The sequence below is a fragment of the Hylobates moloch genome, unplaced genomic scaffold, assembly GCF_009828535.3.
Source record: "Hylobates moloch isolate HMO894 unplaced genomic scaffold, HMol_V3 SCAFFOLD_12, whole genome shotgun sequence".
NCBI lineage: Eukaryota > Metazoa > Chordata > Mammalia > Primates > Hylobatidae > Hylobates > Hylobates moloch.
Genome location: NW_026652287.1, coordinates 52,692,759 through 52,707,634, shown reverse-complemented (window position 1 = coordinate 52,707,634; position 14,876 = coordinate 52,692,759). Strand labels below are relative to the sequence as shown.

Sequence of the window (14,876 nt, the reverse complement as noted above, 5' to 3'; positions counted from 1 at the left end):
GGTTCCAGCAACACCCGGTTTTAGGCAGCAGAGTTCTAAGAGATGCTGGCTCCAGGGTGTCCTCAATCCATGTGGACATCTCCCTGGGTCCGTGGTTCAGAGGGCACCACCTTCTCAGTCCCAGACTCTTCACAGCCCCAGGGTGCAGTGTTGTCTTCTAAGGCAGTGGGAGCAACGGGCACCCCAGGGAACCCACAGACTGCGTCGTGTCTCAGAAGTCACCGAGTCAGCTCCTCCAGTGATTCCTGTGTGTCCACAGGTCTCTAACTGGTTTGGCAACAAAAGAATCCGGTATAAAAAGAACATGGGGAAGTTTCAAGAAGAGGCTACTATTTACATGGGTAAAACGGCTGTGGATACCACGGAAGTTGGGGTCCCAGGGAACCATGCCAACTGCCTGCCAACACCCAGCTCCGGTGAGTGAGGCTGGCCCAGGGACAGTCATCTGTACCCACGTGGACGGCCACTGAGCTGCATCTGGGGAGGCCACAGTGGGACCACATCGCCCTTCCCCCAGTGGTCAGTTGTGTAACTCTTTCCTCTGTTTCAACTGTGAGAGTTCTGTTCCTCTTGGCCATGATCCCAACCAACAGATACCTGTGCTTTGGGGACAGAATGGCGATACTAATAAGAAAAGACATGAAAGGGCCGGGCGCATTGGCTCACGCCTGTAATCCCAGCACTTTGGGAGGCCGAGGTGAGTGGATCACCTGAGGTCAGGAGTTTGAGACCAGCCTGGCCAACATGGTGAAACCCTGTCTCTACTGAAAATACAAAAAAAATTAGCTGGGCATGGGCTGGGTGCAGTGGCTCACACCTGTAATCCCAGGCTGAGGCTGGTGGATCACGAGGTCAGGAGATAGAGACCATCCTGGCTAACACAGTGAAACCCCATCTCCACTAAAAATACAAAAAATTATCTGGGCGTGGTGGCGGTCGCCTGTAGTCCCAGCTACTTGGGAGGCTGAGGCAGGAGAATGGCGTGAACCTGGGAGGCAGAGCTTGCAGTGAGCCGAGATCACGCCACTGCATTCCAGCCTGGGCGACAGAGCGAGACTGTCTCAAAAAGAAAAGACAAGACAAGACATAAAAGGACATTAGTAGTGTGGTGGGAAGAGCCCTGCTGGCCTCCCTGGGGTGGGGGGCTGAGGAGCAGAGGCCAGATGCTGAGGAGGAGCAGGAGCCACATTTGAGGCCTCCTGCCAGCTGAGGGGCTGGGCGGGTCCCACCTGAGGAGGTGCCACGACTCTGCCCACCCGGGCTCCCATCTCTTCCAGGCTCCTCTGGACCCTTCCCGCTGCCCAGTGCTGGGGATGCCTTCCTCACCCTGCGGACTCTGGCCTCTCTCCAGCCTCCTCCTGGGGGAGGCTGCCTGCAGTCCCAGGTGAGTCTCAGGCACTGTCCCACAGCGCCCAGGTGGGTGACAGGTTCTCAGAAAGGGTCATCTTGTCAGCCACCCCTCAACCTTGGGGCAGCTTCCCCAGAGGTCCCAGCAGCCACACAGGCCATGCTGCGCGGCCACCTCTGGGGCACAGCTCTGCAGGGCCCCACTCTGTAATGACTGTGCCCTCCCCCACCTCCACCTGCCACCACGGCAGCCGCTGGGAACAGTCAGTGGGGATGAACCCCAAGATGAGGATTTTGGCTGTGGAGGGGAAGGGCACCTCCTAGAGGACTGTGGGAGGACATGGTGTCCTTCCCTCGAGAGGGAGAGGGAGGCAGCCAGCAGAGGAGGCCGGAGGAGAGATGGGGCCTTCCCTCGGACTCAGACCTGGCACTCTCAGTGCCGCAGCTTGGCTGGGAAGGCAGGTTTTGCGTCAGTACCTCCTCTCCTGCTGCTCTGATGCAGAACTGAGGTCACCCTGCTTGACCACAGTGAGGATTCGTTTTGGCCACCAAGAAGAAAAGGAGCCACGGGTCGGGGGCAGCTGACATACCCACCCCACCCAGGCCCCGTGGCCTCCCACTCCCCCTTGGTGGCCACAGGGGCCTGACCCCAGTGGCAGGGGAGGCCGCGAGTGGGGACCGTCTTGAAGACACCCAGGAGGCCCAGGTGTGATGTGCCCAGCACAGGCATGAGTCTGTGCGGCGTGTGCCAGGGCCCTGCAGAGCCGGGTGCCCCTCGCAACTCACCACTCTCTCCCAGGGGCTCAGAGAACAGATGCCTCCTGTGCCGTCTGTGGGGTCCCACCTGGTCCTGGGAAGTGCATGTCCCACACTGCCCTGCTCTGGCAGCTGCCCCCTATCACTATGCAGCCCCCAGCCAGGGACACACGTGAGGGGCCTCACCTTGCCCTTTGCACCCCTGGGACCTGACTATGTGCCAGCAGCTGTGTGTCCACCCCAGTGCAGAGCAGAGCGCCCCTGGGTGGTGCACCCCTCTGAGTTGCTCCCACACTCATGGGCAGAGCAGTCCCAGCCACTTCCTTAGCCTGTACCGTGCCCACCATAGTAGGGATGGGTCCTGTGGACCAACGTCTTAGCACCCTTGGACCTGACGCCATCTCTGCACTGCAGACAGAGCCCCCACCCCTCATGACAAGTGGATGCCTCCCACCCTCCTTGCTGCCCAGCCAGGCCAGTGTTGGGCCAGGTTTCAGAGCCCCTTTTTCCCCCTGAGTCTCACCATGACGCTCTGGGCGTCATCATGGGCTCCAGGCCTGACCTTGCCTCCCTGCCCCTCACCGGGCAGGAGCCCTTGCTGTATCTGATGCCAGTCAGTCCTTTGCCCAAGCCCCAGGGAAGCCACTAGAGGCCAGTTTTCCTGCCGGGGAAGCTCGTCCATGTCCCATGTCAGGTGGCAAGGCCAGCTGTGACCCAGGACTGACCCCTCCATCCCTTCCCTCCTCCACTGAGCTGGAGGTCATCTGTGGATCTTTTCCAAGCCTTCCCAGGGACCCCTGGAGGCTCCGCCTGCGACACGTGGGCTAGGTAGTCACCAGTCTCACGGCCGCCCACTCTGATGCTCAGTCTCTGTCGTTTCAGGCTCAGGGTAGCTGGCAGGGGGCCACCCCCCCACCTGCAGCTGCCTCACCTGCTGGAGACCCTGGCAGCATCAACTCCAGTACGTCTAATTAAGTTTTGGGGATAAGCAGGAAAGAGTGCCGTGTGAGCTGCCGTGTATCGCCAGCCGTTGCTTTGTTACTGAACATGCTGCCGATGACCTCAGAAAACCCAGGTGGGTGGTGGTGCCCATGAGCCCCTGCTCCTCAGCCAGGCCAGTGGCGCCGGCTCATGTGTCTGCTGGGACTCAAGATGGCCTGAAATGCCACTCATTCTCCCACCTCAGTTCATTTTTTTGATAGTAATTTTATGGTAACGCTATGAATTGTCTGTTCTAGGATTTGGCACAGATTTTTCCATTAAAATTTTTGACTTATTTTAATTCCGATGTCTGTTCACCAGATTTGTTTTGGATGGTAGTTGACACCGGTCACAGCTGCAGTGTCATGTGTGCTGTGATTCTGCCACTCATCTGCGCCACTCAGTCACCGACTCCCAACACTATCTTCTGTGGGATCGTATCATTCTGTTCTGATTTTAAAATGTCCTGGCTGGGTGCAGGGGCTCATGCCTGTAATCCCAGCACTTTGAGAGGTCGAGGTAGGAGGATTGCTTGAGCCCAGGAATTTGAGACCAGTCTGGGCAACATAGTGAGACCTTGTCTCTACAAAAAAATTCTGCTTTCAGATTTTTTTTTTTTTTTTTTTTTTTTGAGACAGATTCTCGCTCTGTCACCCATGCTGGAGTGCGGTGGTGTGATCTCGGCTCACCACAACCTCTGCCTCCCAGGTTCAAGCTTTTCTCCCGCCTCAGCCTCCCAAGTAGCTGGGATTACAGGTGCCTGCCACTATGCCCAGCTAATTTTTTGTATTTTTGGTAGAGATGGGGTTTCACGACGTTAGCCAGGCTGGTCTCGAACTCCTGAGCTCAAGTGATCTGCGCACCTCAGCCTCCCAGAGTGCTGGGATTATAGGCTTGAGCCAGCACACCCGACCCCCGCCCCACCCCCCAAAATTTTTTTAATTAGCTGAGCATGGTGGCAAATGCCTGTAGTCCCAGCTACTCAACAGGCTGAGGTGGGAGAATCACTTGAGCTCGGGATGTTAAGGCTGCAGTGAGCTGAGATCACGCCACTGCACTCCAGCCTGGGTGACAGAGTGAGACCTGTCTCAATTATATATATTTATTTTATGTTCGGAGCTCAATTTTACTGGGAATTAGTTTTGCACTTTTTTCGGGTTTTGCTCTATTTGCTGTTTTGCTGTTTTTTTGTTTTTTTGTTTTTTTGAGACAGTTTCACTCTTGTCGCCCAGGCTGGAGTGCAATAGTGCCATCTTGGCTCATTGCAACCTCCGCCTCCTGGGTTCCAGCGATTCTCCTGCCTCAGCCTCCTGAGTAGCTGAGATTACACGCATGCGCACCACCATGCCCAGCTAATTTTTTTTGTATTAGTAGAGATGGGGTTTCACCATGTTGGCCAGGCTAGTCTCAAACTCCTGGCCTCAAGTGAACCACCTGCCTTGGCCTCCCAAAGTGCTGGGATTACCTATAAAGGTGTGAGCCACTGCTCCCAGCTGGTTTCTGTTTTCAGTTGAAATGTCATTTAAGACGATAAACTTCCCAAGCGCTTTTCCTGCATGCTGTGCCTGAGGTCCTGTTGGCCCACTGCTATGCACGGCTTGGAGCTTGGCATCCCCCAGTTCGTGTTTGGGTGCTGGATGGTGCCAAGAACCAGGGCCCTGGGCTCTTTGCAGCCTGGGGTGTTGCAGGGCCCAAGGCGTGACTGGGTGGGAAGAGCATCCAGGGACTAGCAGCCTGGAGTCATGGTACCTCTGCCCACCCCCTGCTCATAACCAAGTCAGCCCTGGCATGGGATTCCCTCCCCACAGTGGTGTGGCTGGGCTTTCTACCATTTGCAGCCAGGAGATGAAAGCAACTCCCGTCCCCACCCTAAGTTCCTGTTGTCACATCTAGTCTGCCTGCCTCATGGCCCCCTGCAGCCCGAGACTCACAGACAGGGCATGTCCCTGCTCTTGTGAGCTACATTCCAGACAGAAGTTATCAGAAACACACGCAAAAGTTGGGGGGTGGGTTCAGGGCCAGTTTCCAAGAGAAGGCCTTTTTTATCTTTTTTCTTTTAAATTGTGGTAAAATGTACATAACATAAAGCTTCCCCCCCGCCTTTTTTTTTTTTTTTTTTGAGATGGAGTCTCACTCTGTTGCCCAGGCTGGGGTGCAGTGGCGCAATCTCGGCTCACTGCAAGCTCCGCCTCCCAGGTTCACGCCATTCTCCTGCCTCAGCCTCTCCGAGTAGCTGGGACTGCAGGCGCCCGCCACTACGCCCGGCTAATTTTTTGTATTTTTAGTAGAGACGGGGTTTCACCCTGGTCTCGATCTCCTGACCTCGTGATCCGCCCGCCTCGGCCTCCCAAAGTGCTGGGATTACAAGCGTGAGCCACCGCGCCCGGCATTAATTTTTGTATTTTTATTAGAGACAGGACTTTGCCATGTTGGCCAGGCTGGTCTCGACCTCCTGGGCTCAAGTGATCCGTCCGCCTCGGCTTCCTAAAGTGCTGAGATTACAGGTGTGAGCTGCTGCGCCCGGCCCCTCGCGCCGACCCAGGTCAAATTCTGCACACAAAGTCACACTTTATTAATATTTTATATTGCAGTATTCAAATGTGCCTAAAAGTTGGCTGCATGATAGTAACCAAGCCATAAAGGTGATTACAGGGACACAGGAGTCATCAGGGACTTGACCTGCCTGCTGGCTTCGTGGGTGCTGATAGGCATCTCCATGTGACAGGTGGGGACAATGAGGCTCAGAGGCTTTGTGACCTGCACCCCGAACCCCTAGATAGGAGGGAGCATTAGGGCGGAGGGCTCCCAGCCTGAAGGCAGTGGTGGTGGGTACAGTCTGGTACAGACGCCCAGGAGGGCAATTTTCTAGAATCTATTCATATTAAAAGTGGACGTGTTGAGGCTGGGCATGGTGGTTCATGCCTGTAATCCCAGCACTTTGGGAGGCCAAGGTGGGAAAATTGCTTGATGCCAGGAGTTCAAGACCAGCCTGGACAACATAGTGACACCCCTGTCTCATAAACATTTTTTAAAATTAGCCATATGTGATGGCCACCATAGCTACTCAGGAGGCTGAGGCGGGAGGATCACTTGAGCCCAGGAGGTCAACGCTGCAGTGAGCCGTGGTCATGTCACTGAACTCCAGCCTGGGAGACAGAGTGATAGCCCATCTCTATAAAAAATGAGAATGCATGTACCCTTTAGTCTCAATTCCCCTCCTGATTTTTTTTTGGGAGGAGGGAGGATGGAGTCTTACTCTGGTGCCCAGGCTGGAGTGCAATGGCGTGATCTTGGCTCACTGCAACCTCTGCCTCCCAGGTTCAAGCAATTCTCCTGCTCCAGCCTCTCGAGTAGCTGGGATTACAGACACCTGCCATCGTGTCCGGCTGATTTTTGTGTTTTTATAGAGACGAGGTTTTACCATGTTGGCCAGGCTGGTCTTGAACTCCTGACCTTAAGTGATCCGCCTGCCTCAGCCTCCCAAAGTGCTGGGATTACAGGCGTGAGCCGCCACCCCCCCCGGCAACACGTCCATTTTTTTTTTTTTGAGACAGGGTCTCACTCTGTCACCCAGGCTGGAGTGCATTGGTGCAATCGTGGCTCACTGCCGCCTTGACCTCCTCCGCTCAAGCGATCCTTCCACCTCAGCCTCCTGAGTAGCTGGGACTATAACCATGTGCCACCACTCCTGGCTAATTTTTGTGTTTCTTTTTATTTTATTTTATTTTAATTAATTTATTTTGAGACAGAATCTTGCTCTGTTGCCCAGGCTGAAGTACAGTGGTGCGATCTCAGCTCACTGCAACCTCTGCCTCCCAGGTTCACGTGATTCTCCTGCCTCAACCTCCCGAGTAGCTGGGATTACAGGCATGTACCACCATGCCTGGCTAATTTTTGTATTTTTAGTACAGACAGGGTTTCACCATGTTGGCCAGGCTGGTCTCGAACTCCTGACCTCAGGTGACCTGCCCGCCTCGGCCTCCCAAAGTGCTGGAATTACAGGCATGAGCCACTGCACTCAGCCTATTTATTTTTATTATTATTTTTTGAGACGGAGTCTCGCTCTGTCACCCAGGCTGGAGTGCAGTGGCGTGAATCTCAGCTCACTGCAACCTCCACCTCCCAGGTTCAAGCAATTCTCTTGCCTCAGCCTCCCGAGTAGCTGGGACTACAGGCGCCCACCACCAGGCCCAGCTAATTATTGTATTTTTAGTAGAGATGGAGTTTTGCCATGTTGGCCAGGCTGGTCTTGAACTCCTGACCTCAAGTGATCCATCTGCCTCGGCCTCCCAAAGTGCTAGGATTACAGGACTGAGCCACCATGTCGGCCTACTTACTTAGACATAGGGTCTTGCTCTGTCGCCCAGGCTGGAGTACAGTGACATAGCTCACTGCAGCCTCGAACTCCTGGGCTCAAGTGATCCTCCTGCCTCAGCCTCCTGAGTATCTGGAACTATAGACACGCACCACTACCTCTAGCAAGAGTGTTTTGCAAATGGTGGCTAAACACCTAGAGTGTGTGATCCTGACTGGGGTAACCGCCTCTGCCCGCCCTTGGACCACGCATCACCCATATTGTGGGTCCACCTGGGACGGGATGGTGGGCTTTCAGCTCTCAGCCTTCCTCATTTTGAAACAGCAAGAATTTGGAAAGTGAGGGATAATGCTTTCAATCTCTAGACACATACAAACCTGTAGGAGCCTCAGCTGAGGGAGCTGGGGACCTGCATTTTATTTAATTTTTTGAGATGGAGTCTTGCTTTGTCACCCAGGCTGGAGTGCAGTGACGTGATCTCAGCTCACTGCAACCTCTGCCTCCCGGGTTCAAGCGATTCTCCTACCTCAGCCTCCCAAGTAGCTGGGATTAAGGCGCCCGCCCTCATGCCCGGCTAATTTTTGTATTTTTGTAGAGATGGGGTTTTGCCATGTTGGCCAGGCTGGTCTTGAACTCCTGACCTCAGGTGATACACCCACCTTGGCCTCTCAAAGTGCTAGGATTACAGGTGTGAGCCACCACACCTGACCTGGGACCTGCATGTTAAATGGGGCCACTGGCAGCGTTGTAGGGACTCCCAGTGGCCCATGGGCACGTGAATTCAAGCAAGAATCCCCAGCAGATCCCAAAACGAGTGGGGGACCATTTGAGGAGGGAGTCAGTGATGTTCTCACCTCCCTCAACTAAGTGCTAGGGAAACCGAGGCACAGAGAGGGAACCCTGGTGATGTGTACAGTCCCCTGCCCCCGCATTCTGAATTCCCCAGCCTCCCACCTTGACCACCTACCTGAGACCCTCACAGGCCCATAGTGGCTCCTCCAGCTCCCAACAGACACCCTCAACCTGGTCCAGCCCAACCTGCCAGAGCCTCAGACAGGGCCGGAGTCCTGGGTTTGAGTCCTGCCTCTGCACCCTGCGTGCTGCCCTCTCTCCCTAAGCCCATTTGCCCCTCTGTAAAATGGGCATGGGTGCTCCTGCCCGAAGGGCTTGGTGGCAATCCCATGAGCACAGAAAGGCGCTGACGGCTGTGTCCATGCAGGGGTGCTCTCGAAAGGTCTGGGATTCTCTTTTTCCTTCTTGCCTGTGGGGACATCCAGACTGGAAGAAGGGGGCCACTCATCTGCCGGGCTGGGAGAGCTAGAGGGTAGACGGGAGGTTGGACCAGCCCCATCTCCCCGCCCGTTCTCTACTGGGCCGCCAGGGGGCGATCTTACAACAGAACAGGATCTGGGCATCTCCCTCTTTGCTGACCCCTCACTGCCCCTGAATAAGCTCATTCCCACCGCAGGGAGGGCCTTTGCACTGGCATTCCCTCCGCCTGGCTAACTGCTGTACCCCTCCCTAAAACCTCTCGGAGCCCCCGGCCCTCACTTTCTTTTCCCCTGAGCTGCCCCCTCCTCACCGCCAGCCGGTGTCCTGAGACGTTAGCCAAGGGGCTAGGGGCATCCGCAGGGGTGGGTGCCTGGTCTTCCTCCTGGCACTGGTTCCCTCTCCTGGGATAGAGATGGGACAACTCAGGCAGCCATGGGCATAGCTCCAGTCACTCTAGGTCCGTCGCCCCGACCCTTGGCCCGGAATCGACCCCTGCCCCAAGTAACGGGGTAAGGGGCTGGGCTGTGTGGCCCTAGGGACCGGGCTGCCCCTCCCTGGGCCGCAACCTTATGCCTGCCTGGCCCATGGGGGTTTTTTGGACGGAAGCGGGTCCCGGAGAGGGTTGAGGGATGAAGAGAAGCGTGATGTATGGGGAGGAGGTCTCTGGCGTCAGTCTCCCCACGTGGGTCACAGGTGGAAGTAACCTGCAGGTATGCTCAGGCCAAGCAAGGTGTGCAGTGGCAGCTTCAAGACCCCCATATGCAGTTTCAATTCCCCCCACATAGAGTGTCGAGGTCTCCCTCATAGTTTTAAGATGAAAGTTTTGGCAGGGTGCGGTGGCTCACACCTGTAATCCCAGCAGTTTGGGAGGCCGAGGTGGGCAGATCAGTTGAGGTCAGGAGTTCGAGACCAGCCTGGCATCATGGTGAAGCCCTACTAAAATACAAAAAATAGCTGGGCATGGTGGCGCCCACCTGTAATCCCAGCTACTCAAGAGGCTGAGGCAGGAGAATCACTTGAATCCGGGAGGTGGAGGTTGCAGTGAGCCGAGATTGCACCACTGCACTCCAGCCTGGGTGACAGAGCCAGACTCTGTCTCAAAAAAAAAGGATGGAAGTTTCTAGGGCCCCTTCATCAGTGCTTGTCAAGGCCCTATACCCACTCCCTAGTGAACATTTCTGTTCCCCTACCACTCCAGGGGGCATTTCAAGACCTAACACAGTAGGACCCTCGATAAAGTTTGGAGGCCCCCACACTCTGGGGAGGAAATTGAGGCCCTGATTCAGATGCCTTGTCCTGGGTGGGGGCGGATAGCGATTGCTGAGGGAGGGGGTTGAGGCTGCCTGGGACACCCCAGCTCAAGTCCCTGCCCCTCTCCTGTGTGTTACTGAGGGTGACGATTGCAATTACAGAGCACCTAACCCATGCCTGCCTTGCAGTCACCAATTCCTGAAGAGGCGGAGGCCATTGTTGGTTGATTCCCCAGCTGGGGAAACAGGCTGTGAGGCTGAGTGAGGACAGGGCTTAGGTCTGACCCAAGAGGCAAGGTTTTGTAGTCAGGAGTCTCTGTAATGACCCAGGAGGGGCTCATCTGGCACCCCTGTGCCCGCCGAGGAGACTACGGGAGCCATGGAGGGTGTGTGAGCAGAGAAGTAACCCAAGCCAGCCTTAAGCTAGGGACACTGCAACAGGCACCCCCATGGCCCAGGCTGCAGCTCCCCCTTTGGCCACCAGGCGTCGTCCCAGCCTGACAAGCAAGGTTTCCCAGGCCCTTGTCCTAGAGCCAATGGGGAACTGGCTCCTACTTCCAGAATCTGCCACCACATTTTCAGGACGTAAAAGAAACCCCCTGAGCTTCTGTTTCCCCACACACGCCCCCCCGCAAAGTGGGGCACTAATGGGACCAGCCTCACCAGGAGAGGTCAGTGAGGAGATGCAAGTAAGGTGCTTCAGCATCCAGTAGGCGCTCAGTGGATGTGTGGGCCACCAGCCCTGCCTGCGGCGCAGGGCAGACAGACAGATGGATAACCCTGAGACATGGCTACACAGGGGGGAACATGTTTTGTGGTGAGATACTGGGGTCCACTGGGACCTGCTGAATCCTAGGGGCCTGATGGGACATCCAGAGATCCAGAAGGAGGTGGGACCCCAGGGAAAGGAGGGAATGCCCAGGCTGCACGGGCCTCCCATCTGTGTGGCCAAGGAAGCCCAAATTTCCTATAAAAAATCAGCCTAGGCCGGGCGTGGTGGCTCACACCTGTAATCCCAGCACTTTGGGAGGCCGAGGCAGGCGGATCACGAGGTCAGGAGATCGAGACCACCCTGGCTAACACGGTGAAACCCCGTCTCTACTAAAAATACAAAAAATTAGCCAGGCGAGGTGGCGGGCGCCTGTAGTCCCAGCTACTCGGGAGGCTGAGGCAGGAGAATGGCGTGAACCCCAGGGGGCAGAGCCTGCAGTGAGCCGAGATCGCGCCACTGCACTCCCGCCTAGGCGATAGCAAGACTCCATCTCAAAAAAAAAAAAAAAAAAATCAGCCTAATTACAGGCTTCCGGCTGCCTGGCATGACAGCTGGAAGAGAGTGAGCCCTCCATCTTCAGGGGTGTGCAAGCTGACAAGGGGTCTTCAGCAGCGGCTGGCCAGGGGCTGGGCCAGGGGGCCATGCCAAGAGGCCTGATTCTCCAAGAACACAGCAGGAGGTAAGCCACAGCCTGACCAGAGGGCACTGAGGATGGCACCGCCTAGCTGCTGGATTCCCCAGTCAGACAACAAGTTCCAAAGGGTTAGAGAACGGACATTCCTCGGCTCTGGGTGCCGAGCAGGCCACTCCTGCCTGGTGAAATGTAAGCTGGGCCTGGCCCCGTGGGCTGCGTGTTTTTCCAGTGGCTTTTTCAGCCACGGCCTGACCACAACCCAGATTCCGTTGGGTCGGCCATGTCCAAGTGTTTGTGTTCAGCTGGGCCAGATGGCAAGCGGGGCCAAGGCTGGGGACCCAGGCCTCCCAGAAGTCCTAGCGAAGCACCCCCAGGCCCTCACTCCAACATCCCTCTGCCTAGAAGCCCCCACCCGTGAACGCCACTCAGCAGCCAGATAACAAAGGACAGGGGATGATCTCGCTGAAAAGTCCCAGGGGGATCTTGTATGTCCTGGGAGGAGGGGCCTCCCAGGCTGGCCAGGACTCCAGGTGCAAAGATGCAACTTTTGCCAATGCAGACTTCTTTGAGCTGCACCATTCTGGCCCGCAAACTTTCGAGTCAGTTTGGAACCAGGTCAGCAGCCACAATTGCACGTCAGCGACCAGGGCTGTGTGTGAACAGCTCTGCTTCCCTGTGGGCCCTGAGCAAGGTATGTCCCGCTCTCAGCCTCAGTTTTCTCAGCTATAAAATGGGGATCATAATAGAATTTGCCCTATGGGTTTTTGACAGGATCCAACCCAACGCACGACAGGTGCTTCACAAAGCTGAGGTATCTTCTATCCCTCCTGGCTGAGTCAGTGCTGCCTCCCCTATCTGACTGGAAGCTCCCTGAGGGCAGAGGCTGGGTCCTTAAAAGGAGGTAGTGAATTGGGGTTTGTCTGTCTCCCTCCCCTGCTCAACATCCTCACAGACAAAAGGTAAACCTCAAAATCAGCATTCAAGACTTTTGGACATCTGAGCTTGGTTTGGTAAACTCCTACTCACCCTTCAAAGCCCAAGTCAAAATGCCCTCTCTTCCAGAAAGCCTTCCCTGGGCCCTCCTCTGGGTTTTCCCAGCCCCTGGCCTTTGGGCTGGGCCAACCTTGGCCCTGCAGGCTGGGGTATCTGTGGCCAGTGCTGCCTCCTCCTCCTGACTGGGGTTCTGTGGGGGCCAGTCCTGGGGCTGAGTTTGTGTCTGATGACGCACATCTGTATCCACAGGTCTGCATGTGGCCATCACATGGGTGCATGTGTGTGCCCACTGTGTGTGCATGGGTCCCTGTGCTGGGCCCCAGGATGAGCAGCCAGGCCATCTCCCACCAGACAGTGCCGTCTTTATGAGGCCACAGTCAGGCTGGGATACTCTGGCTCAGCTGGGAGCTTATTCTTCCACCAATCCTCAGCCGGGAAGAACTGGGGTGGGAGCAGCCGGCCTCAGGTTCCATCCTGCTGGCCGCATGCCCTGAACGCCACGGTTAAAGCTGCAGCTCCATCTGGGACAAGGAGGGAGGCTGGGGCCCAGGGAAGGACTGAGTCCCGAGTGGGAGCCCCCGCCCCCGCCTCAGAGGCCCCGCCAGGCAGCCTTCAAGGACATACCTGAGGTTTGGCAGCCCCCAGCCTAGCCAGCCCCCAGGGCTGAGTCAGCAGGAAGGGATTCAGGACTTCCCTGGAAAAGCGGCTGGGACCTTGAGGCCTCCCGCCAGTCCCCAGCCCCGGGGCCGACCTGCTCCCCAGAACCCCGAGAGAGTGGGAGGTGCTGCCTGTGCTCCACATGGCTTCATGTGCCCAGTGGGGCTGAATTGTGGAGGGTCGTGGGGGCTTGAGATTGGCCCTGACTCAGGCCAGCTGGGAGTCTGGGGGTCAAGTGTGTCCCGATGTGTGGAGTGATGATGGGTGGGTCAAGGGGGAGCTGGGCACAGGTGTGCACAGGTGTGCACAGGTATGCACAGGTGCACACAGCTGCAAGCACCGCTACCTGACCCTAAGCATGGGCCTTTCTCTGTGTTGAGGGTGCATCTGTCTGCCCGTGCTGCTATGATGAGGGGGGACAGTGTCCAGCGTGTCCCATGGGTCTGGTGTGTCTGGCTTCATGCTCTTTTCGAGTGCAACTGCCTATGTGGCTCTCCTGAGGTTGACAGTGTCACCAATCAGGTGACGAGAAGTTGGCTAGGAAGTATGGGAAGGAGGGAGTCATGCCCCTGACTACAGGGGACAGAGATGGGGCGTGATGAGGGCAGTGTGACCTCGAGATTGATGACAGGTGTGTCTGGTTCTGTGTGACACACTCGCCCTGCCTAGGGTAGTGTTTGTTTCTCTGCATCCACCTCCAAACATCAGGGTCTGCTGATTCCCTGACAGCTGGGGTCTCTTCCCTCCTGCCTGCCCAGACATCCTCCACCCTCGGCCCAGGGGTCTAGCCTTAGCTCCTGCCCTGGGAGGGCTGAGGCATCGGGAGATGGCATTCGCCTGGTCTGCTCTTGCCCTGTGGCATCCTGCCTTTGTTTCCACCATTAAAGCACAAGCACTTCCCCCACCTGACCAAAGCCAGGTCTCCCCGCCAGGCTGGCTCCAGTCTTTGGGGTCTGAGGCTGGGTCAGACCCAACTCTGAGGGCTGATGAGAGAGACAGACGGGGCTGGGGAAGTGGTGGGTGGCCACGCCAGGTCCACGAGGCCCCAATGGAGGAGCCAGGGATGTTCAGCCAGGACGGGAGGCAGCTGGGGGGGAGAGGGCACTGGTCTGCAGGGTTTGGACCCTGGAGGGGCCCCCAAGTGGGAGGGAGAAGACCCCAGTTCCGTGAAAGAAGCATGTTTTAAGAAGCTCAGTCCTGCACCAGCTCCAGGGGAGGCTTTGTCACGAGATATTGTGTAACCCTCTCCTGCTTCAGCACAACCCATAGCTCCCTATTGCTCACCAGAGAACTCAGGCTTCTCACTCAGCATTTGAGCCCCTGCTCACCTCCTTTTTGTGTCTCCCTTCTACCGCCGCCCTCCGTGGCTCTCCCTCCTCCAGCTTTCACGTTCACCTTTCCAGCTCCCTGGTATGCCCTTCCTGCCTTGGCCACCCAGCAAACTCCTACACATCCTTCAAGACCCAGTGCTTATGTCCCCTTCTCCAGGAAACATTGCTCTTCCCCCAGCCCACAGTACCCCCATTTGCTGTCTGACCCTGAGAACATTCCTTCAGCTGTGGAATGGGGGTAAAAATCATCCTCCCTAAAAGCATATTTTGGGGATCCCAAGGCAACAGATTTACACTAAATGCCCTTAAAGTGAATTAGGCTTTGCGGGGGATGGCTTGGAGGGCTTACAGTCAGTCAACGCTCAATGTGTGTTCATTTTTATCTCCCTCCTCTTGGATTCTGTGGTTTTAAGACTCTTGTTTTAAACATTTTACTGTTCCAAGATTTTTTCCCCATCATGGTGCTAGGAATTTTAAGAACCCCTGGTTCTAAAATTATAAAAGTCTAAAATGCCGTGGGCGGGACTAAGGGCCTGTTTGTGCCCTGAGCTGACCCAGGGTGGCTGCA

At 56.2% G+C, this 14,876-nt stretch overlaps 1 protein-coding gene across 1 annotated transcript in view; it reads left to right on the top strand.

The window, feature by feature from the left end:
* PBX4 (PBX homeobox 4) overlaps window positions 1–3,343 on the top strand; it is a 60,943-nt gene extending 57,600 nt beyond the window's left edge. The window contains exons 6-8 of the mRNA XM_032170246.2: window positions 260–416; window positions 1,278–1,384; window positions 2,986–3,343. Coding sequence (XP_032026137.2) covers window positions 260–416; window positions 1,278–1,384; window positions 2,986–3,078 — 357 coding nt within the window. The 3' untranslated portion in view covers window positions 3,079–3,343. The remainder of the gene's footprint in view (window positions 1–259; window positions 417–1,277; window positions 1,385–2,985) is intronic.
* Window positions 3,344–14,876: the final 11,533 nt, after the last annotated feature.